Genomic DNA, 24,858 nt, shown 5'->3' on the forward strand with positions numbered 1-24,858 from the left:
ACTTTTCTTTTTAACGAGGGCGGCGGTTGTGCACTTGTTAAGGTTGAAGTTAAGGTAGTTGCTTTGGGACATGGACCCAAAGACTACTAAGGACAACATGATTTCAAACTTCCCCGAATATGTCTACTCTAATTACTTACTTGATTAATTGAATACTTACATTTGCTCCTCACGTATTTCTTCGCAGTTTCTAGTTTGCCGTTAATGCACTGTAATACAAGTTTGAGACGCTATAGTAAAAGTTTCCTTCTCATCATCGGGATTCCCAGTTTCACTCGGGAAAGTTCCCTCAATATCGCCACTAATTTTGTTATCTCTCGATGGTGTTATAAGCAGTAATTCTGGCTTTGTTCTTATTAAACTGAATAGAGTTTAGCTTAATAATAACAAAACTAAGTTAGTTTACGGCATGTCTATAAGAAATTTACTTATTTCTTATTGGAGTTAGTAGTATGCGCATAATTGTTACCACCCATATAACATAGTATATTTTTAGACTACACGAAATCACTATTAGATTAAAATGGATTCTACAACACGTTTAAAATAAAGTACAACGTAAATAATTATAATAAAATTAATTAAATTATACGCAATGTCGTGACACTTGTTCTAATCAATGTCAATTTAGACTATGAATTAATTTAGCCGCCTTCTACGGATTTTCATAAAGACAATTACATAAATCAAGTTTACTAAATTAAACTTTGAGTACAATGGTTCAATCAGATATTTCAATTCCAGAACTTTATTCGATTCATCCAAATGTTGGTAAACATCGTTACGTTTTGTTGTTTATTTTCGTTATAAAGGTGGATGACTTGGCACATTCAGTGGAAATACATCGACCAGTAGGAAAAAGTCATCCATATTTATGATCTCATCGAATATACAGCATACAGTATATATCAATACATATTAAATTCAGACACAAGACATAGGTATCTAGTTATATCCAATTTCTAATTTAATATACACAAACTTGACAGAAATCTATTTTAATAAATACAATATTTACATAAAAACATCTATTATTTTTATTATTACTTTAAACATCGATGTACCTACCTAAGCTAAACGATTTGGTTCGTAATTGATCATCTATAAAATAAAAGCTAACTTAACGTTTACTGTATAATAATATAGTAAGCACCTTTTAATTCATTTAATTGATAACATTACCATAAATCGAACAATCGTCTTCAATTTTATCTAATGTGGTCGCAATCAGTCTACAAATAGAGTTCTAGGGACCTTATTTAAGTTTCCCAATCAACTTTATAACATCATCCAAATGGATAAGACCAAATTTTGTCAATATTGAGCAATGAGCCAGCAACCACAAGTTCTGGTCGTCAATGCGAGTATAGCAATAGTGGTATTTTTTTCCCAAACATCCCTATTTTGGTTTTGCATAAAGTCCCACACAGTTGAAACACTGAAAGCGCCCAAAATAAGTAAAAACAACGCTTACAAAATACGGCAGCGACGTGACATGCACGCAAGATGAATGATTTCACAAAAATAATATGTACGTACTCGAGACAAAACGTGGCGAAATCTAAAATTTTTAATTTCGGGTAACATCATTGAAACAGAATGTGGTATGCTCTTTACCTTAAATACCTGTCAAGCTGAAACTTGACGTCGTTTAAATGAATTTCTTATCTCATAAATCATCACTAAGTATCTTACCCACAAGGCGTTGTAAGTTGTAAATCTGTGTTATGTATGATAACATAAACTCAGATACAAATGTATATTATGGGTACATATTATATGGGAGAGATAAGGTGATGTTTTGATGAATAATATAATATAGTAAACGAAATGTTAAGAAAAAGAAAAATCTTACATTAGGTAGCTACTGACACCACATAGAGCGGAACAAAAAGATGATACACACGTTTTATCAAGTATTTGTAGTATACAACTAAATTGTAGCTTTACCTATCTAAATCTAAGTATCAATGTAAATGCATAAATTGCTAAAGGAAGCACATTTAAGTAGTCGCTTGCCTCGTCAAATCCCATCGCTGTAAAAGCACTGGACCAAAATCACTTTTGAAACTCAGAGCTGTGCAACCGATGTGGTTGCTGGTTGTGAGCGCTACGCTTTAAGTGGCACTGAAGCCTCTTCGTTCCTCGGCATGGGCGCGGGTAGCACCTTACGAGCCAACCTGGTGAAAGTACTCCTGAACTGGCGGCTCATGCTACAATACAGCACAAAGTTCACCGCGGATCCCACCAGTGCCATGAGGTCCATCACCTCCCCTGTGAACAAATTAATCCCAATTTTTTATGTAATATTTTGAAAAATATAAATAATATCAATAACTCGTTTTCATTGAATACGTAACACCTACTTAGAATAAACTGTTATTACAACATCAAACGGTGTTATTCCTGACATCATACAATTTGTATAGCGGGCACAATAAAAACGTCCACCAAAGTGAAAAATACATTAGCGTGGTGGCGTGCGTGACACGCCTTTGTCGAAGGCTGACAAACGATAGATCTTTTCCAATTTGATTTCGTGGGATTGGCGTCTCTTACGCTATATTATTCTTGAAATTATAAAGAATAATAATATATAATTTGTTTCATCCCCGCTGAAATCTGCAGTCTAACCCTTCTTCCACTTCAATATTTAATTTTGTGGTCTTCGAACACTTCTTTTTCGCTGCCATTGCTTTTACTATAAATATATTTTGAATCTGTTCTCTATATTGAATATATATCTACATTAGAAACAAATCATGTGAAACTTGAATACTTATTATTATTTTTGATTTACAGTTTTTATTAATGTTCTAAGCCAAAAGATTATGTTAAGACCTCGGTTAAATGTTTGAAAATTCTGTTTTCATTTTACTCTTATTGGGGTATTCTATACAACGACTCTTTTACCAGCCCAACACCACCTTCCACATACATATACTCGTATATGTCATTACGGAGATATTACTATCAATTTCTATGAAAGGATGACAGCTGCTTCCGGGATACCAAAACATAAATCATATTTTCCATTAGAGCGTCAACTTGTTAGCACCATAGCAGTAAGTCTGAAAAATGGCGGCGATATTTTGGGGGCTCATGACAGACATCGCTCAAAAACCATAAATATGGCTTGCTGACCAATGTTTACTTAATAAACCGGCCAGCTTAATACTTAGGAAAATTAAAAAATATTAAAAAAATATTTCATTTTGGACTCAGCCAAACATGCATATGCCTTAGGTTGTTGTAGGTATTTATTGCAGTCCTCGTATGTTTACCGCGCTTACAACTTCAATGTAGAGATGTAGAATCTTTGAGAATACTTTTGCCTGTATTATATAATATTTTTTTAGGATTTGATTATTTCAAATATTCTTGTCTAATATAAAAAATATGGTAAACAGCAAAATTTCCAAATAATATGAGGTTAACATTACCGTAAAAAGTTGTTACGTGCCTACAGAGAAATCATAAAAACGAAACTTAAGTTTTTCTTTCCCGGACCTTTCACTAAACCATGGCGCTTGTACACAATACAAAGAAGTGTCAAGTCAACATATCCCAGACCTCTCCTGCAGGACCCTTTATATCGCGTGTTGAAGTGATGGCATCTATTCATCTACAGAATAGGGATTATATATCTAAGATTTCCTCTACTTTATTAAATACTTAGTCGTTCTGTCATGTTTTTACGTAATCTTTAACCAATTGATCTGTGCGAAGTCTCCTGCAAAGCCTTATCATGTAAGTTTTCATGGATTTTTTATAAGTTTGTTAATCGTTATTATTGTTCTGTAGTACTATAGTTATATAAGTTTATTTATGAAAATTAAACATTTTATTTTTAATAATAGCAATTATACTCAAATATAATATAGCTAAAACATTTCTTAAATCAATTTGGATTTCCTCAACATTACTTATTATTGTTTTAAAAATATAATAAAAACATATTGACATATTAATATACAATTTAACTTAGGTGATGTACGAAGGCAGTCTACATATTATGCAATCTCTTTCATGAAAATTAACAACCGAAATTATAAATAAATTAAATAACTAAGTAAAAAACTTTTTATTGAAGTTATACGGTACAAAACTTTATAATTACACAACACAAGCAATGTTTGTTAGTCTTTGTAATGCAATACTTTGCGTAAGTTAAAATTGTCGTACTTCAGAAGACTCTCTGATGTCTAACGTTACAACAAATTTAATAAACATTTTGCGTGTTCCAGATTAAAGGGTGTTTTCCCGTGTTTAATAATACATACTATAGTAAACACGGGAAAACACCCTGATCATATTATAATATGATCACGTCTATATCCCTTAGTCTATTCGTCTATATCCCTCTGTTTTGACGGAAAGGCCATGCACATTCAACTGCGTATGGCTTACTAATTGAATTGAGATTCAAAATAATGACAGGTGGCCATGCCATCCATCCATGCCATCGCCTATACCTACAAGAACAATTCCATGTTTAGATATTATTATTTCCTTTAGTCGCCTTTTACGACATCCATTAGAAAGATATGGAGCTATTATTAAGTGCCGGAAACCACACGAGTTTTAATAAATAACAACGAGAATATAATGAGTCATACAAATCTTTTTTATAACAGTGTGCCGAGACACCCGATATTAAACCCAAAAAATACTTGGTGAAATGATGACTGACTAATGGAAACCAAATCCTGTTTAATTAAAAGCACCTAGCTCTTGGAGGTCAGATATCTCACATGATATAATGGAATGAGCATTATATTCGGATAATACTATTAACAATATAATATAATTAGTTATGCTTTATGTCTGCTAGGATATATGAAATATATATATTAAAGAAAGAATCGATCTTTTCTCCTGTTCCCTGAGCGAATTCACAATATCGACTTTGTATGTCTTATGTGATTATTAGAATAATATTATAATTCTCAGAATATAATTGATAATTGTATATTGAATAACTTGAATACTATCCTATCGAATTAGGTATATCTGTAATGATAGGTTAAGTTTGTGAAAATAAATAAATAAATTAATAAATAAACGTTTTTTTGGGATATGCTATGATATATGATATATATACTTATAGAGTTATGAATGTGGATGAAGCGAAGGAAATATACAGAGTTCGTGGCAAGTGGAAAGAGGTAGTCTCTGCCTACCCCTCCGGAAAAGAGGCGTGATTTTATGTATGAATGTATGTATGTATAGGTATATATCATATGCTATGATCCCAAAAAAAACGTTAAAAGAGTCGAAAATACTTTCAATGCGATAAAAAAGAAGAACAAATGCATGTCTGATGAATCTAGATTTTATTTTCTCTTATCGATTAACGATAGGTACATCAGAATCACATGCTTTTATGCATAAATAACAAATAGAGGTTATCGACCAGTTATCGCTTACAATTCGTCTTGTCAATATGATAGCAACATCATCGCAAAAACTGGATAACCCGATAACATTGAATAGACAAAGATAATATTTACATATGTATGTACCTATCTCTGTGGATAAGTTTACTGCTCCTTCTGTGAGCCTATACGCAGTGCATTTATAAAATATAAATGCAAAAACCTGTTCTAGGCTGCAGTCAATCTTAATAGTCATATGTTGCAATTGTTAAGGTCAACATCTAACCCACATGAGGTCAAACTTGTATTTAACCTTTACTAGTATAATGACATTATTCACTCTTTTACAAATAACATAAAAACTAGGCGATGATGAGCTAATCTGAATCTCTGAAACCAATCACAACTCTCAAATTGAGCGGAATCGATATGCAATTCAAACGGAAAATAAGCGCCTAATAATCCGGCGGACCCTAATTCCGATGGGTGTGAGGAAACGGTCGCGAGTTATGGTTTTGGTCAAACCGCTTCTTCAAAGTCAGGCCGAGATAGAAAGTTTTATTACCCACTCAACCAATAACTGGTCGCAAAATCTTATTAAATGTATATCAGTATTTCATCTACATGTAAGCTCCATAATAAATTGGTGTGAAAGTATTTGACTTTGAATAAGACACCCTTTAATTATTTTATTGTTGGCTTGTGTTAATAACGTGTCAAGGTATCATTAAGTCATTTAGCGACTCAGTGGGTTCGCAAACTGGGACCATGTTATTTATTTTCTGCATGAAGCGGCAAACGAACATATACCTATTTAATGGATATGCATTATTCCGTAAATATGGAATGTCTCGTTAGTAATTTACGAATTATCATTACTGCTTGTTTCATAGTAAAATACAATGAAATACAGTTATTGTTATTGAAAGCTTTATGTTTAGGAAAATTTTTAGACAGAACCATTTTTGAATATTGAAAAAAAATTCAACAATAGCTGTACCTATCGCCTCGTATGTCCGTTAAGAAAATAAATTTGAAACAATCAGCTCAATAAAACAATCAAATTTTGTTTTTGAGACGTCTAATAATATTTAGCTTAAAAGACTGTTTATTTATTTATTAAATACACAAAAGAACATACGTACAATTTCTAATGAAAAAAGAAATTGTAGTAAAAAGGTGCTACTTACAGCCTTGGCCAAAAGTCTTAGGCACCCCCAACTTTTATTAAAATAATGAAGTAAAACTACTTTTATTTTCTATATTTATTTATTTCTTAAAAATTAGGTTAATATAAACAAGAAAAGCTTATAATCTAGTAGGTCCACCTTTAGATTTTATTACAGCACTGATTCGAGCCGGCATGCTGCGTACTAACTTTGTACACTCATTACTAGAAATACTGTTCCATTCTTGAACTAATGCATTTTTAATGCAGTTTTTTATGAAATACTATGCTCCTTGATCCTCTGCTTTAAAATACCCCAAAGATGCTCAATTGGGTTGAGGTCTGGAGACTGCGCCGGCCAATCCAATACCTCAATATTATTTTCAAGAAACCAGCGCATCACAGTCCCTGACTTATGACACGTTGCGTTGTCTTGCTGAAAAATGACAGCGTCTAGGTTGGTGTCACCGTAAATGCTTGTTAGCGATGGCATTAGAGACGTTTCGAGTACTTGGATGCACTTTTCACTGTTCATACGACATTCGCAAACAAACATTTCACCAACGCCATCGGCAGCCATGCAGCCCCAGATCATAATGCTACCTCCGCCGTGCTTGACAGTAGGTACGACGCAATCTTCATGGTATTCTTCACCCACACGTCGCCTCACAAAGGTCACACCCGGTGTCCCAAAAACCTGGTTGAGGAAAAAACAACACCAATTAGGAAATTGATTATAATTTGTATTATAAGAGTGGAACTAAAAAGGAAACGTTCTTAATTATAAGAAAACTACTAGAATTGACTCACCTTAAAGTTAGATTCATCAGACCACACCACATTAGCCCAATCTTCCTCTGTGAAATGTTGGTACTGTAAAGCTTTTCTGGGCGCTTCTTTTAATTAGTTTCTGACAGCCAAGGCTTCTTCCTGGCTTTGCACACTTTTAGGCCTGCTTCGCCGAGTCTTCTTCTGTCGGTTCGCGAACTTATTGACTTTCCAGCTTTATCTGACAAGGCAGCAGCAAGCGCGGATGAAGTTTTTTTTCCTATTTTTCAGTGACTCTCGAACCAATTTTCTATCTTCGCGATCCGTAGTCACACATTTTCGGCCTGCTCGTGGTTTGTCGTCATGGGTACCGGTCTCGGCAAACCGTTTGATGGCAGACTGTACAGCGCAACGCGAACATTTCACCAACTTGGCGATTTCTTTCTGGGATCGCCCTTGTTCGTGTAAAAAATCAATTTTCACTCGATTTTCAATAGTAATTTTACTTTTTTTTTGGGCATTTTAGAATTAATAAGATGTCAATTTGTCGCTCAAAAAAAATGACAGCTTGTTTACTAGTTGAAGTCTAAAACACTACTGGTCATATAATCACTGATGAGATTACAAAAAACTGAAATCTTTTGTTTTCGGTGACCAGGGCTTTTCATGACCTCAAAATATGCCACCTACTGTGCCAGGTAACGTTTTATGACCCTGACAATACATTAAAGATAAGTATTTATTCATTGTTTCAATAGTAAACATGCATTGTGTATTTTTAAGGGGTTTATTCATGTTCTTGTTGTATTTATTTTTAAAAGCATAAACTTGATAAAGATTTATTTATCATTTATTTATTTTTGACATACAATCAACAAGTTTCTCAAAAAACGAAGTCACTGATATACACAAAAGATTAAAAAACTCAAGTGTGAGTGGGCTTGCCATATATCTAGATAGAAAAACATCAGGAAATAGGTACATACCGCTATACCTAAGTTAGTAAGTGATGTAAAGAAGAATCAGATAAATTGTTTATCATCGTAAGACTAAAATCACAGAATGACTCCAAAAGACAAAACTACAATACCATTCGCAGACGAATAACTCTCAAATCGATTCATTTTGTCGTCAAAACACGATGTAACGTAGGTATAACTACTAAGTTAATAAATAAGGTTGAATATCAGCAAACCGTATATAAATAGCGCAAGGGTGTATCCTTGCGCTACTCTTCCTTTACTATGAAACCTTTACCTGATCCTTTTAGGCCTCAAGGAAAAAAGGAATATTGACATAGAAGACAGTGCAGAACTTACTTTTAATATCAAAATACTTGTGTATTCCTCTCGCTACATTATGAAACATTTTTATGTTTACCAATAAATATGACCCCATTTTCTGTTTGAATGATTGACTGGTAACAGTATCAGTTTTTACTATTATAAGCAAGAGTCAGGTGTGTCAAATATCAGTTAATTCCATATATACATAGTTTATCGAATTAATTGAATTTTTATACCTAACAATCGAATCAAATCTAACTTCATCGACATCAAAAAATATGACTAGCGAATTTATAAGGACTTACACATACGAGTATTTTCATTGATAAATATTTTACGAGTATTATTTCCACCACTCAAAGTACTTTACTAAATATGCTTTCATCTTATTGACAGTGATGGAGTGAAGAATGAAGTTTACAGAAAACCTATGTTTTAGGCAAGATAAGTTTTAAAACCGATGAGCTTGTATAAAGATATCTAATTAATATGGATGAAGCAAAAGCAGTATGCAGGGATCGTAACAAGTGGAGAGATGTAGTCTTTGCCTGCCCCTCCGGTATTCATAAGGGATATTCAATTAAACCATACAAACAAATCTACTTGTGGTTAGGTTTTTCATATTGGAGACTTGGTTCATTAGAAGAAACATGATAAAAATGATACTAACAAGTTTGTTACGAGTGCAAAGCTAATTTTGCTACAATATGATTATTAATGACCGTGGAGTTTCCGACGCTTTAGTACAGAACCAGTATCCTCCGTATCTTTCTCATGGATGTCGTAAAAGGTGACTTAGAGATAGACTTATAAACTTGGAATTCCCCTTGTAGGCGATAGGCTAGCAACCTATAACTATTTAAATCTTAAAACCATCATAAAGCCTGTTAGTCGTTTCGCGAAGGGTCTGTCTACCCCACAAGGGACATAGACGTGACTATATATACAGACCTGGATATACCATATGTATGTATATGATTATTTCGAACTAGGAAATGAAAATGCACGCAAGTATCAAGTTCCTTGTAAGTGTATTGTATTATTTACTTGGAAAATAAGAGATCAAAAGAGAATTTTCAGTAGAAGGTAGGTTTTATTTTATCAGAATCAGCAACTGATGTGTATAATTCAGAGAATTTTTATTATTAGTTCTACGGGAGGAAGTTTCTTTTGCCCATACAAAGAGACCCGACTAGGAAATAAAAATGTAAGTAGATACTTATGAATAACAATCTATTTATTTTTAACTATTTCTTATTGACTTAGTTGATTATTATATTTTCTTATTGAATATTATTTATATATAGGGATTATCGTACATTTTGACGAAGATATTCTTTTAATACTTACAAAAGAAGGAAACAAAATAAAGTGGAATTAAAAATAATTCAAGTCCCTTAATCAAAGTCTTCGAACATCAAGGTTGGAGGGCATTTCAACCCGACTTGGAAACAAAAAATCATCTCTTAGGAATTAAAAATATGGAATTAATTACAGCTTCAGCTTTAAATACAAATTCCCAAGTTTATATGAAGTTTAGTAGGAAAATTTTCTTCGATTATTGAAATAAAATTTCCTTTGAACAGTTTACTTAGTCATTAATTTTTATTAACTTAAAATATTAAGAGCTTCTTTGTTTAAAAACGGAACTACCCTTAATTACTTACAAGAAAGTATCGCAAGTTAACTTGTTAGTTAGCATTTTAATCTATTTAGACTAAATTACAGACTTTCATCTGGATAGCTGAGTGAATAGTTAAATTATTATTCTATGAACTAATAAATACATAAATATTCATTTAATGCTTATTTTTCTTATTTTTTAATCGAACCCGAAATCGAAAAATTAATATGGGACTTTAATAAAAAAAAGTCATTTTCTACCAGGATCTGTAGGGGGTAATTACGAATCGTATTTTAATAGCCGCAGTGCAGACGGTAGAAGCTGATAATGAGCAAGATATTGTAAAGTATATTTTGATCTTAAACATGTACCTAGAAAGTGAACGAAAATAAAATGGTTTTCTCAATACAGTGCTTGAAAGTAAACCAAACAATACCACTCTACCTCTGATCAAGTCAAAGATATCATCTATCAGTACATTATACTAGTCGCTCGGTAATCACGGATCATTGTACTTACTCGTAACATGATTCAAAACGCCCGAGATAAAATAAAGGTATGTATGTTACTTGCACGTTTAATATCTGTAACTATAATATTTATAAAAATATATTTCATCGTAAAATGTTACAATCAGTAACATATATCAGGACAAGAATGCTGTGTATTCACATCATCTAACCATAGGTATACTCGTAACTCATATGTATAAGATCTATAAGGTAATAAGAAGAAGGTCAAACCTTAGCATAACTAAATAAAAGTTATTAATGCATTGAAATGCAAATAATTTATATTGGATCATTAGCAATAAATACAGGCATAGATCTATTCTATTTTCATGAGCTCGTGATAAAAATCGTATTTTCATAATGACGAACAACAATTTTCCCCCCGCCGAGGTTTCATCATAATCGTAAAACACCTTAAACTCATTACAAGTTAAAATTACTCATAATGGAACATCTGATATAATTAAAACCATCGCCGTAACTGTAAACGATTCATATTTCTCAGTTCATAAAACGTACTAAGCCAACACTCTTATTATTTTTAATATTGCATATATAAATTTATCTTAGATGAAAATAATATTAAAAATCTCTAATATAATATATATACCTAATATCTTATATAATATATCATGTTATTATAAAATATTTTATACTCGAAAGATAAAACGTAGATAACGTTTTCTTTTTAACTCAGGTTATATTTTGTGTGCGTCTTTCTGTGGTACCAAAGCTTCTGAACATGACCAATTAAAGTTGAACAAAATTATGGAACATATAGATCATGTGATGTGGACGCCAAAGGGGCCAACTACTTTGCAATATGTACGGAAATTTGAGTAAATTTAATAACCTTAAACTTTGTTTTTCCAATAACACACAAACGAAATTGCGGGCAACAGCTACTTTTCACATACTTAAATTGGATGTTAGTTCTTTCCGTTATTCTTTGTTATACGTGCTTCAGAAACATCGATAAGTCAGTACATTTGTGTTGTAGTGTAGGTAACAAGGAATGACATTTTGAGAGGAACTTGTAGGTAAAATCCTACAGGGAAAAGGTGGAGGAGATTGTACGTATTGAAAGAAATTGTTACCACTGTAAACATTTACGAAAACTATTGTCTGTGGACAAAATCTACGATATAAAATCATTTCATCGTTTGTTCAGAGATTAAATGATATTCAAAAGCAATATAAAGTTATATTTGTAGAAATCTTTAGTGTTTTCAACAGCAAAACTGTATAAGGTAAGCTTACTCAGTTCAAATTCCATAAGTAAATTATTAACGACCTACAAGTTCATTTACGCGAATGCCAATTAACAAAACAAGCAACATTTACAGTTCAATTTGTATTATCTATTAGATCAATTTGTGGCAGAGTGTAGTAATTTATAATGCTGTGGTAGAACAGACAATACAAAGGGATTTGTGTGGTACTCGTTAAGATGTGTGTAGGCAACAATATTTAAGTACCAATGAGCCTCAGCAAATATTAGATGAAGCGAAATTATATAATGAGCGTTGTCAAGCTCTGCTGTAAAGGGACAGTAGGAGTAGATATAAGAATGAGAATTTTATTGAACTACACCACAGATCACAGTGAAACATACCTGTTTACATGTCACGCCTTAACCTGTGTTTCTGATAACTGGAAAGCAGACCCCAATCTCTGAAGCATTATTTTAAAATGTGCATTTTTTTAAACATGCAAAGATGAGAAAGAGTATTTTTGAGTTTTGTAAGCAAGAAGAATCTTACCGAAAGAGTAATAGCATACGCCAAACAGATGCGGTGCGATCGCAGTCAACAGCCCGAAGAGAGCCTGGGGCAGCTCCGTGGCCAAAAACAAGCCAAGCAGCGCCACCAACATGCGGGTAGTGCGGTCAGTGCGACCACCGCCGCCGCGCCTGCCGCCGCCGTGACCGTCTTCGTTCAGCCTTGTCTTCTCACCCTCGTAACAAAACAAAATAAAAATTTTAGGTCTCAACTGGATTGAGTTCCGGTAGTGTTAAGGTATTTGAACAAAAAAGCTTCTGGTTTAAAAATTCTACTGCGGGCATGTACCAACGTCTTGGACTTTTAAAACACGCAATCTCCTTCCTAATAATGATGAATTGAATTGGAATATGGAGGATAAATTTGAAGATTGATGATTCACTAAATTCTGATTGTCACCCTTTGCAAGGGGCCTGGATCTTCTTCTGTTCTGGTCTACCATATCATTACCCAATAGATAACGCGATCCAACTAGTTGAATCATCGAGCCAAAATTCCGTATTCTAGCTTCCACATTTAACTGCAAACAATTTAAAAAAAACGTCTTTGTCATAGCAAATTCCTAAGTATTATCTACGTCACTTAAATCTTGTAGCGCAGTTAAACTTTCCTTTTAATGGGCGCCAGGAAATCCGCTCGGTGACATTCTTTTTTTAATTGCTGTTGTGGTCGCACTATATCTAGCTCTTTTGATGAAGGACAAGATAAACCAGAATTTTTATTTTATATGACATTTAAGTTAAGATCTTACTTCGTACATGCCATTTCTTTCAGTCAATTAAGATAAAATAATTTTAGCATATTTACCTCGTGTGATGTTATCGCTGATTTTTTTAGCAACTTCTGTCTTCTTCTATCACTTGATTTCATTTTTAGAATTAATAAAACACTTAAAATCGATAACACTACACACGGAATTAGTTTTATAAACACACTGTATATCCAAAATATGGCAGTCAACAACTCCTCATTATCCGTCATTTGCAGCGCATACGCCGGCTCCCGGTGGGATATGTTAGCTATTTCTGTGTCGTTCATAGTCATGTTATCACTTTTTTGGGGTAATACTGTTTCCCGAATGTTCATAGCAAAATATATAGGAAGACACAATATTGGACAAACTGCGTAGGCTACAGCTATAGCTATATTAGTATTCCTTTTGTTACACAATGTTCTATTCTTTTGTGGAAACTTTATCGCAATGAATCTCCAGACGGCGAGAGTTATCGTCAACCATATAGAGATTGTATGAAAGGTTTGGCTGAATATAGAATGAAAGTAAACGAATACGGCCCATCCGTAGGTGTTTCGGTTGTGTTCTGATCCGATTTTAACGTAAATATGTAAAGCAAAGGGAATATAGTCGATCATTACTAAGAGGTCGGCAACGGCGAGACCGGTCAATATTGAATTGGTGGAGGAAGTCATTTCTTTTCGACTGAGGACGGCGATATTCACGGAATTGGCAGCAGATCCGAGTAAGCAGATGATGAGTGATATGTAGCCGTGGAATTGAACGTAGACTTTTTGGAAATCCTGCCCGCCAGGCACGCAGTATGCGACATTCTTTGTAACGTCACTCGACATCTTGGACAATATAATCTCTACTTATTTTTCATCAGTCTCCACTTGTTTTCATGGTCTTTTCTCTTTGGAATCTGAAATGATTGAAAACAAAAATTAGTGGAAACTAATATTACAATTGGTATGTTATTCTATTGTATATTCTACATTAGATGTAGGCTTTGTTTATCAAATGAGAGAGGTTTTTATGGTAAATGATTATCTCTCATGCTGATTACTATTACAATGGTGGAATTTGAAACATGCAGTTGCAATTCTATCAGCACGCTCGCAGAAGAACTTGAAAATTTAGATTCACGTAGGATGTCCAGTGTATTTCTAATTTCTAGAATCATCCACTTTGAGATGACTGAATCAAGAAAAAATCTCAAACACTATAGTTATATTTAGTTCGTTAAACATACAGACCAACAAAATAAAACATGGAAGACTTTTTTAATTAAGAAGGTCAAACTAAGACCCGGTAAGCCTAAGCTCGTACTGCCACTGCCTGCGTAAAAGATCTGAGTAAAAAAGTAAGCAAATTCCGTCCCTTTGAAGTGAATGCAACTGAAAATTTAACTAGTTTCTGGACTATGCCCCAGAATAAATAGATTGGCTATTCAGGACATTTGCAGTCAAAGTTTGTTAGTGAATCCTGAATTGCTTTACTACAACCTGAATATAATTCATTCAATCTGTTGATTTGATTGTCCTCTAAATGTCCACTTACTCGCACTATTCTCATCACGGGATGAGAAATCATATGACACGTTATATGAACATGTACAGGAATCATGACAATAAAGAATAATATTAAAGATAATATAATAGAAAAGATATCATTTTTAATGCACTCCACCTTTTCCTGTACTTTTTCTTGTATGAAAACATACCAATGCTTTTGATAACTTTAATAGAACCAAATACTTAATTTATTTTAAGTGAAATAGGATTTATAGATTATATATATATTTTATATTATTATATTATATTAATAAAATACTTTATAGAGAACAAGAATCTTCAACTTATTTATAACTAGCTGTGCCCGCGACTCCGTCCGCGTGGAATAGTTATTTTGGGCATCATTGCAGCCCTAAAGGGTGAATAATTTTCGCCGTGTTTTTTTTCACATTTTCTATTATTTCTTCGCTCCTTACAGTTGCAGCGTGATGTTATATAGCCTAAAGCCTTCCTCGATAATTGGTCTATTCAACACAAAAAGAATATTTCAATTCGAACCAGCACTTCCTGAGATTAGCGCGTTCAAACAAACAAACTCTTCAGCTTTATAATATTAAGATTTTGACTACAGTTTTGTCTATCAGTCTATGTATTATAATTATTAATAGCTTTTTATATCGATTTAAAAATTAAAAATGACGAAGTTCCATACAAACTTGCACCCCCTATTTCATCCCTTGGGATAGAATTTCAGGATAAAAAAGTAGCCTATATTCTAATCCAGGTTACTAACTATATCTGTGCCGAATTTCGTTCCGATCCGTTTCTTTTTTTCCGATTTTGTTTGAACGCGTTAATCTCAGGAACTACTGGTTCGAATTGAAAAAAATATTTTTGCATTGAATAGACCATTTATCGAGGAAGGCTTTAGGCTATATGACATCACGCTGCAACTATAAGGAGCGAAGAAATAATGGGAAATGTGAAGAAAAACGGGGAAAATTATTCACCCTTGAATGATGCCCAAAATAACTATTCCACGCGGAACGTAGTCGCGGGCACAGCTAGTACATACATATAATATCGTCTATATCCCTTGCGGGGTAGACATAGCCAACAGTATAAAAAGACTGAAAGGCCACATTCAGCTGTTTGGCTTAATGATGGAATTGAGATTCAAATAGTGACAGGTCGTTAACCTGTCGCCTAAAAGAAGAAACCGAAGACCCTAAAAAGACCCCTTATATTTTTTTTTCTTAAATATCTTCAATGTACAGACAAAGTTCAGTTACAGTTTTATTATATGTTTGGATAATCATCTAATTTTAAAAAATTCTATCGCTATGCAACCAAAGCTGGTTTAAGGTTTTCGTAAACATATCTTTAAAAAGCAGATATTTCTACAAACTAGCTTTTTTAATTAAATTCTGATAATATTCATAGCTTTATAGATTAACATACGTAATTTTAACAAGCTACATCATCAAAAAAGTTCTTAACTAACTAGGGAAAATAATATGACCGTAAGAAAAATAAAAAGAAATTAAAAATGATATACTTATCCCAAAGAACTGTATTTTATTTAAGTATTGATGCAAAAATGCCTCGAATGGGAATGTATTGGGATCCATGATTCTAAATTGGGTGAGTTAAGTTTTTACATTAAGCGACTCCCATCTGGCTGATCTGAGGTTGCAGAACCTTTGCAAGAGAACCGAACCCATTTTGCATCGAACATGGTTACACATCCAGTTGCCTGAATATGCAGGTTTTCTCACGATGTTTTTCCTTGCCGTAAAATCCATTAGTCACTATTTAAACTAATGTAAAATTCGAAAATAGTTATTGATACATGGCCGAGGTGATATTTGAACCTGTGTCTTTTATGCGGATCATTTTAATCGGCATCGGCGTCGGCATCGGCGGGCATCTTACCGATTTGACAACCGACCTTCTCCTTCAATCCTTCAATCACTGATATTTAACATTGTGTTTATAGGGATGCTTTAAACTTTCAAGGCTTTTGGATAATCGGAAACTTGGCAAGCAAATCTCCCTCAGGGACCTCTCATTAAGCAAGATTATGTAAGGCAAAACACAATATATGCCCAACTTAACCTAAAACTTATTTCACTAAGAATCCTAATTGAGAAAGCTTTTCTCGTAGATTATATACTTACTAGCTGTTCCCCGATTTCTTATCTGTGCGGGAAGAAAAACAGCCAGCACGCATTATTGCTTCTTCGCTTCCAGAAAAAAACAAACTACTTCACTGAGAAATAAGAGAGACAATGGACTGAAAACTGAACTGAATCTTGAACTTGAGGTCAAACACACTTCAAATTCTGTATTATCTGCCGTAGACCCCGTACTCCAAAACTTAGACCCTATGCTATATACACGCTAGGGTAAGAGCGAATCACAAGAGAGAAATATAAATAATGAGGCAATCAGATTTCTATAGATACGAATGCGGTATTTCCATATAAATAGATCCTAATTGCTACTTCATTATGACAAATCTTTTAACACGCAATCGCGTTGTAGTAATTAAGTCTGCCTTTATATGATTGAGAATAGAAAAGTAACATTAAAGTTTAACGTTCTGAATGCTAAATAAACATCTTCTTGGCTCAAAAGACTCATACACCAAATATAGCGCGAAGCTCCCCAATAATACTATGAATATTTGTAAATATGTTAATCTTTCACTTGTAATTTTAACTTCTCTTTGTGTGTTTAACGTAATTGGTGACTAAAGAAAAAAGCAAATGACAATCTTCTGAGTGTACTTTACTAAAATCTAAACAAATCCCTACGCCATATGCATAATATTACAACAAAGCAAATAAAAAAAAATCACTGGTTTGAATATTGTTTTACATTTTAAAACTTCTCTACGACGATGTACTTTATGAAATACAAATAAATAAATACCCTTTACATCCTAGGACAGGTGCTGGCCTGTTTTTCAAGTTTTAAAGGTCAGACGACATTTACTCTGTATACTAAATTCCAATGACCTCATCAAATTATCTAGGTTAGGCTAGAATCCAGGTTTTCCAGTGTTAAAGCCAAAAATGCAACTGGAAATTGAAACCGATTTAAACTATCGAATCTTACAAATACCTAAGGATCTTACGGTGAACTGATATTTCCAAATGCAATAGTTCAAGCTGATATAACACGACAAAAATTGAGTTCTATTTGTGTCACACCAGGCAATTCTAGCTGATCTAGTCGAGCTTGAATCGAATGTGACATTGTGAGATTAAGATTATTGCATCGAACATCAGATACGTAGTAAAGAGAGAGGTTTCAAATCGATGGAGTAAAAATTTTTTTTGTATGTTATTTTTTTGTATCTAAAACACATGTTTTAGAGAACAAATCACAAGTTTATTAATAGTGCTAGATGTTGTTACAATTAAATTTCATATTTGGGCAATTTTCATTTTTTTAAATGAGCTGTATATTATTGATTATTTTTTTGAAGATATACTCAGTGATGTTGTTTCTCGAAACATAGGTAAGATAAAAATATGACAATATAATAAAGGAGGTATACAAATACATCATCTGTGTGTTTTTTTTTCCATGTCGGTCATAGCAAAATCTCGCATACTCATTCGTCCTATACGCAAAATCCACGATACCTATGAAAATATAACATATCTATTCAGATTTGTGTTTAGAAAATATGTAAGTAGGTAGATACTTATCGTGCTATAGATATAGATACTACGTTGTAATGTGACGAATTAAGTGCAAATATACAAAGCATTTTAGTATAGAATTATGGTTTTCACAGACTATCTTCTTCATTCCGAATTTCAAATAAAAGTTAAACCGTGCGTGTAATTGCTTCCGCTCTCAAAGATATTTTGAAGTGCATAGTTGTAAACAACAGTACGATAGTAAAATATTTGAAATTCCGATACAAATGTACAATTCGCATAGAATTCTTGTTAAAAGTAGTATTTTATATAGCAGTAAATAAAAATGCAATTGGAATTATTATAAAAATTAAAAGTTTATAAAGCAGTTAAATATTGCTTATACTATTATTAGTTACATCAAGGTGATATCACTTGGGTGATCAAAGTGGAATAAACCATTTAAATATAGTGCCTGTCTGTCTATGATATCGATTGACCCTCTTCTTTATATGTTTGTAAAGTACTTAATTTTGTTCTTCCAGGTACTTCGAAGATAATCCAATGATAAAATTAATTGTATAATATTTAATCATTCCATGTACATTTTTAATGTTGCTCGGTCCAAATTAGGTTTTTGGCTTCAAAAGGGTTTAACTAACAAAAGTCGCATTAGCGGAGACTCGAACCACGAAACGAGCATTCACCACGAATGGAAGAACAGGCAATGTGTTGCGCATACGATAGCAATCTGATCTAGGTCACAATCACTCGAACTAAAGACCTTAAATGTATTCCGAACACGTTTGCAGCTAACTACATTCAGACACATTGAACTGGTCTTACGGCACCACACAGCACGATTCGTATTGTTTATAGATATTTTCAAACTATTTATTATTAGTACGCCGTTAAACAGGCCAAACATTATGACACGCAATATTTTTTTACTTAAGTAACATATTTATTAAGATTTATGTACATAATAATATGTTATCCACTTATCCTTAATTTTTCCAAAGGCTACAAAAGAAATATGGAGAAGATGTGCCGTGTTGGAAACCATAACACAACCTGGCAATATACTAGGCCTCCAAAAGATTTGTGCCGAAAAGCAAAACTTCAAATATTTAAAAGGTTCAAATCAGTTATATTTTCAATTATTATTTCAATGTTTCCAGGTAAAATCTCGTGGAATTGGAGGGCTCAGTAAATTGTACAAATAAGGAAAACAAACTCCACGACTGGAAAATACATTTCTGTTGAAATTTTTAATATTTTATGAAGTAAAATAGAACTTTTTATTTTATTACAGAACTACCTCTAGACATATACATATTTATATATACTTATTTTTAGCACTTATAGTTTGTAAAGAGATAGAACAACAAAAAGAAAGAAGAAGAATTATGTATGTGAATAGAGTTTATTTTATATTTTACATGTTTTTTTTCAAATGTACTGTTAAAACACTTAGATTTCATTTTGTCGTTCGAATTTTCTCGTTCAATGTTCTTTTAACTAAACCACTGATAAATTACAAGCGCGCGCTTGCAACGCTGTTTGCAAATGCTGGCGTAATTACAGGCACTTATCAATGAGCAATCTCAATAACCAATAAAAAGTTAACAATTAAATAATTGAAGGTGTTTCCTTATTTTAAATTTTGGCCTCGTAATTCTTGTCAGCATTTGTATATATCATTATAGGTAAATAAGTTACATTTTTATTATAAATAGAAATCTAAATCAAAATGAACTCAAATTAAAACTAAAGTTAAAACTACTTATAAAAAAGAAAGAAAAATAGATGATTACAAACTAAAATTTAATTTACAAACTGTACAGTCCCTGCATAGCATCAACTTGCGGGAGTGTGCCCAGAAGGCTAGGTAAGTAAGGCTAGGTAATATAACTAACTGTAAGTTATATTACACTAATGTATAGTAGCAAGATTTTTGACAATGTTTTGACATGTTTTATACGTAAGCGTCTGTACTTGTTCTTTCATGCATGTATGTATGTCGTACGTCATGAAATATTTTATGTTATAGTAACGAGCTAACAATAGCAAACTTCTTGCATAATTCATCTTCCATCAAGGTCATAAATCTAGTCACAGCCAACTTTAAAAATATGACAACCGATATATATTTGATTAGATTTTTACCCTGGGTTTCGATTTGGATAAAAATTGCCATGAAATGTAGCCTGATTTCTCTTGGTGGATTCTTAGTTCTATCCTAAAGGTCTAACGAGTTTTTCGGTTTAGTTGTTACAAATCAAACTACAAATTTCTCTATATCTTTTGTATACTTACTGAAATTTGATAGTTTAATATGTAGCCTCACAACTCTTAGGTCGTGGTTAAAAATACACTGGGCCCTTCCAAATAGGTTACATGAGACGTAGTGAATATCTAAAATATAATAAATATTTCCTATTGTATGAAGCTTAGGAAATTAAAATATATTCACACTCTTCTAAATGTCTATATAGTAGGTATAGTTTATGTACATTGCGTAGATTACCTATTGGTTTGATCTGTCTACCCTGCAAGAGATATAGACGTGACACATTAAAGTGATCTGCGCATAAATACATAAGAGATACATATGTATTTACAGGCGATAACAATTTAGGACCCCCCTTATCAAATCATAACCATGTTTTGTATGCATTTGTTTCACTTTAATCCACAACTTTCCTGGTATCTTTATCGATTCTTTTTTGCATTCTTGACCGACGCAGTAACGATAATTACCATATTTTTCATGTAAAATATTAGAAATCATAATTTTATCTTCAAACTTTGAAAGAATATCCAGGTTTACCTATATGTATTGTCAAATGTTTGTTTTATTTGCAGAGCACAGATAACAAATAGTCTTACCTCGTATATGGTGGACAGCGATTGCGGTCGTTCTTTTATTTTTTACAATAATAAAAAAAATTGATTTTAAAGGTATTTAAAAAATGTAATAATAATAAATTTTACTATTATGGACCAACCTTAAAAAAAACAGCAACTAGCTTTTTTTACACTAATTCAGTAGAAACTAAGGTTTGACGTCAGAAAATGTCCTAGCCTACTTTTTTTTAAGAAAATTGATTCTTTTCAAAGGAATCTGAGTGGTTTTTATCTTGATTAATGCTTGTTAGAAGCTAACTTCTAACTTGGGCCTAAGCCCAAGTGCTAGTTATTTTTCAAGTTCAGCACGTTCTTTGCTTACCTTTGTAATCATGTCGTGGCACATTATAATTCGAGCCGACGACCCATTCGCCGCTTACATAATAATTTTGAATAAATAGAGGAGGGTCAAAGCTCAAAGCCTGCTCAAATTATTACTTCCCAAACAAAAACAAGTCTGATTTTATGAAGTTACGTAATTTGCCTACCAACAGATACACGTAAGTGACCAAAAGTAGGAAAAGTGGAGAACAAATGTATGGCCCCTTTTAGCCTAGCCAGGTAGAAGGGGCAGGATGAATGCACCCTGACTTGATGTTGCAAAAAATTATATGCATAATGATATCTTAAAGCTGAAGACGCCGAAGACCGGACGAGGTTGAAACATACCTTTAATGTCTAAAACGTACCCCAGGCCCCAAGGAATAGCAAAAGCGAGAGAAGACTAAATTGAAATAGTAGGGAATATTATACCTTTACCTTTTGTTAAATAGAAGGACAACTTCATTATGAATAGATCATTATTTAAAACTAGACTTATAAAGTCCTTAATTTCTATGAAAATTGCCAGGATATAACCTGAAAAATTTCATTTACCTAATCAAAATCTGACCAATAGTGTTAAACCATTAAAAACCAAAGAAAGTGTCTCCCATCTTGATTCATGTAAAAAAATGTAATTCAAGTATAGCTTTAACAAAAGTCACAATCATCGGTCTCGACTATTTTAATTTCAAATCAATAGACAAATCTCAAGCGTAAAGGCATTGTGGTGAAAAATTTTATTTGGTTACAAAAGCTCAGACTTAAAGAAAATCTCGACTAAGTAATAATTTTTAAGACCCAACGAAAACGGAAATATTTTGTAACTGCTACAATTTTTTGTGTTTTTGTCCCGTATCCTACATCCTACTAATATTATAGATACTTAAATGCGAAAGTTTGTTTAATAAAATTAAATGCTAGTTTACGTCTAGAGCGTCAGTGGTCGAATCGGTACGGTGCCCGGTTAAAATGCGTGTGGCGTTGAAAGGCACAGGTTGGAATCCCACCCCGGCCATGTAGGTACCAATGATTATTTTAAGATGTGAACATTAGTTTGAATATTAACCTCTCTAGAGTGATGAGGATGCAACCGGGACTAAAGCCAGGAAGAGGGAGGAGCAAGTTTATGGTTCAGTTTTTATAAAACATTCATAATAAGAAATAAGATGGGACTCCAATTTATCCACAGTTTTATAATGTTTAATTAATCATGAAACTAAATTTTACTACTCATTTTAGTATAGGTACCATTAAGTTATCTCATCTACTTAAAAATAAAATAAAAGCTATATCGTTTTTCACGCAAGTAGGTACGTTTAATTTGCAAGTCTCTAAGGAGCAGTTAGTATTGCAAAATTGAAAATGTCTCTCTCCACACATTTAATAAATTGGCGTATTACTTAAGAAAAATACGCCTATAACACTGAATACTGAGTTTGTAATTTGTGCCTATGGAGACCTATTTCTAAGAAATAAGGATAGGTAGGGAAAGGGTCTTCCCACATAGTTTGGTGGAATAATACCAGCTGAATACAAAGTTAAGATCAATACTCAGATCAGTTAAACTTAATATTATAGAGTGTAGACTTAGTAATAGGTAATTAAGTACTTAGTCTTGCTCTTACCGTCAATAAAAAATTGTCCAATTATTTTCGAAAAGGATTTTCATATTTTTGTATTTTTTTAATAATATTTTAACTTTTAAGTGGCAGGATAAAATCTTCATTATGTAAACTAATTAGAAAAAATAAGTAATTAATACTATACTCACTCAAGATAATCCAAAGCCTGCCTAAAAACATTTTCAACATCACTTTTATAAGTCTAAATCACATCAAACTATCTTAAAATAATAAACAAAAAATTTTGTCCACCTCGTCTAATATTATTTAATCTAAAGCGACGCGTGACACTGGGTTAACAAAATGCATGAGAACAATTCTTCATTATAATTTCAGTAAAGTGTGGTAGCTGAAATAATTTACGCGGAGAGAGTTCGGATGGGAGCGCGGAGCGTGCGTCAGCCCTGCCGGCGTCATCGTGACTGCCAGATGATCTGAGCTGAGTCTAAAGGCCCCGAAGCGTGCAGACGATAACTTATAGGATTTTATCCTAACTTACCTGCCTGCCTAAAGGCATAGGAACAACAAGAACACGTATTTTTAAAGTAAGCTATCAACTGTCAAATAGATAACGGGTTTTGCAATATGTAAAACGAATGTAAATTTCCTGGAAAGTCAATAATTTGTGATAATGATGATGTGATGAAGTAGATATTACAAAAAAAGATATCTACAATAATGACTTAGTTTACTGTTAACTTTAAGAAATGAATAACGTACGTTTGAAGATAGTGGTACTTGGTACTTAGTTTTCTAAGATAATACAGCTCAATAAACTCGAATAAAGAAATGCCAGAATAATTTTATACTTACAGATAGTGGTCAGCTTCTCTATTAGCTCTCTACATCATTGCTTGGTTTGTTGAAACTTCCGATTTAATATTTTGTAACTATAGAAATCTAAGGAAATTTTGGTAAACCCCAACAATGGCTTTATTCAAATAACACATCATTAATTATAAAATCACGTTTCAAACTCTTCAGATCTGTAAAACATTATTTCTGAATTGCTAAATACACACGCATCGACACACACGTTAACTTTCAGACACATTTTAATTAAATTATGAAAATCCAATTCCAAAAGTCAAAAGTCATTCATTATGATTAGTTATAATTACTTGAACACGAAGACTTCGCGTTGGTGAATACGTAGAATTATACTTATAGCCATAGAAATAAGAGTAATTAAAGACAAATTATTCCAATTGCTATAGTTATATCAATGTGGAATTCTATAGTACGTCCTAAAGGAAATTATACATATATTTCTATACACCCTCAACAATTTAGTAAATTGAAATCGTATGACCTACTTGTAGATGTTTTCGAAGCCAAAAGTACTTGTAGTTTGAATGGATCTATTTGGAAGAAGGGGTATGCTGTGATTGTATTGCCATGAAATCAATTGTTCCCAGAGTGTCCTCAGACTAACGAGCTATGTTCAAGTTAATTTGTAACCCAAAACTTGAATGATTAGATCGACCTAACTAAACCCATTTCCATATTAAAAAGCTTAATGTTTTTCTCGTTGCCCTAGGATGGTCAACGACACAAGGATAGGACCAAAAAGTTTGGC

At 32.9% G+C, this 24,858-nt stretch overlaps 1 protein-coding gene across 1 annotated transcript; it reads right to left on the reverse strand.

The window, feature by feature from the left end:
• On the reverse strand, positions 1–23,730 carry LOC106139051 (G-protein coupled receptor dmsr-1). Its single transcript, XM_013340389.2, has 4 exons — positions 23,429–23,730; positions 13,325–14,175; positions 12,500–12,692; positions 1–2,274 (listed from the first exon to the last, which is right to left on the reverse strand). Exons 2-4 carry the CDS (start codon positions 14,102–14,104, stop codon positions 2,111–2,113), a joined length of 1,137 nt encoding a protein of 378 aa, XP_013195843.2. The 5' UTR covers positions 14,105–14,175; positions 23,429–23,730; the 3' UTR covers positions 1–2,110.
• Positions 23,731–24,858: the final 1,128 nt, after the last annotated feature.

This window comes from Amyelois transitella, chromosome 5 (assembly GCF_032362555.1).
Source record: "Amyelois transitella isolate CPQ chromosome 5, ilAmyTran1.1, whole genome shotgun sequence".
NCBI lineage: Eukaryota > Metazoa > Arthropoda > Insecta > Lepidoptera > Pyralidae > Amyelois > Amyelois transitella.

Excerpts from the sequence above, each read along its gene's own strand:
- LOC106139051 (XM_013340389.2), bottom strand. The coding sequence starts at position 14,104 with ATGTCGAGTGACGTTACAAAGAATGTCGCATACTGCGTGCCTGGCGGG. Across the intron at positions 12,693-13,324 it reads CAGCGATAACATCACACGAG|GGTGAGAAGACAAGGCTGAA; the intron begins GTAAATATGCTA and ends TTTTGTTACGAG. Across the intron at positions 2,275-12,499 it reads CGTATGCTATTACTCTTTCG|GGGAGGTGATGGACCTCATG; the intron begins GTAAGATTCTTC and ends ATTTGTTCACAG.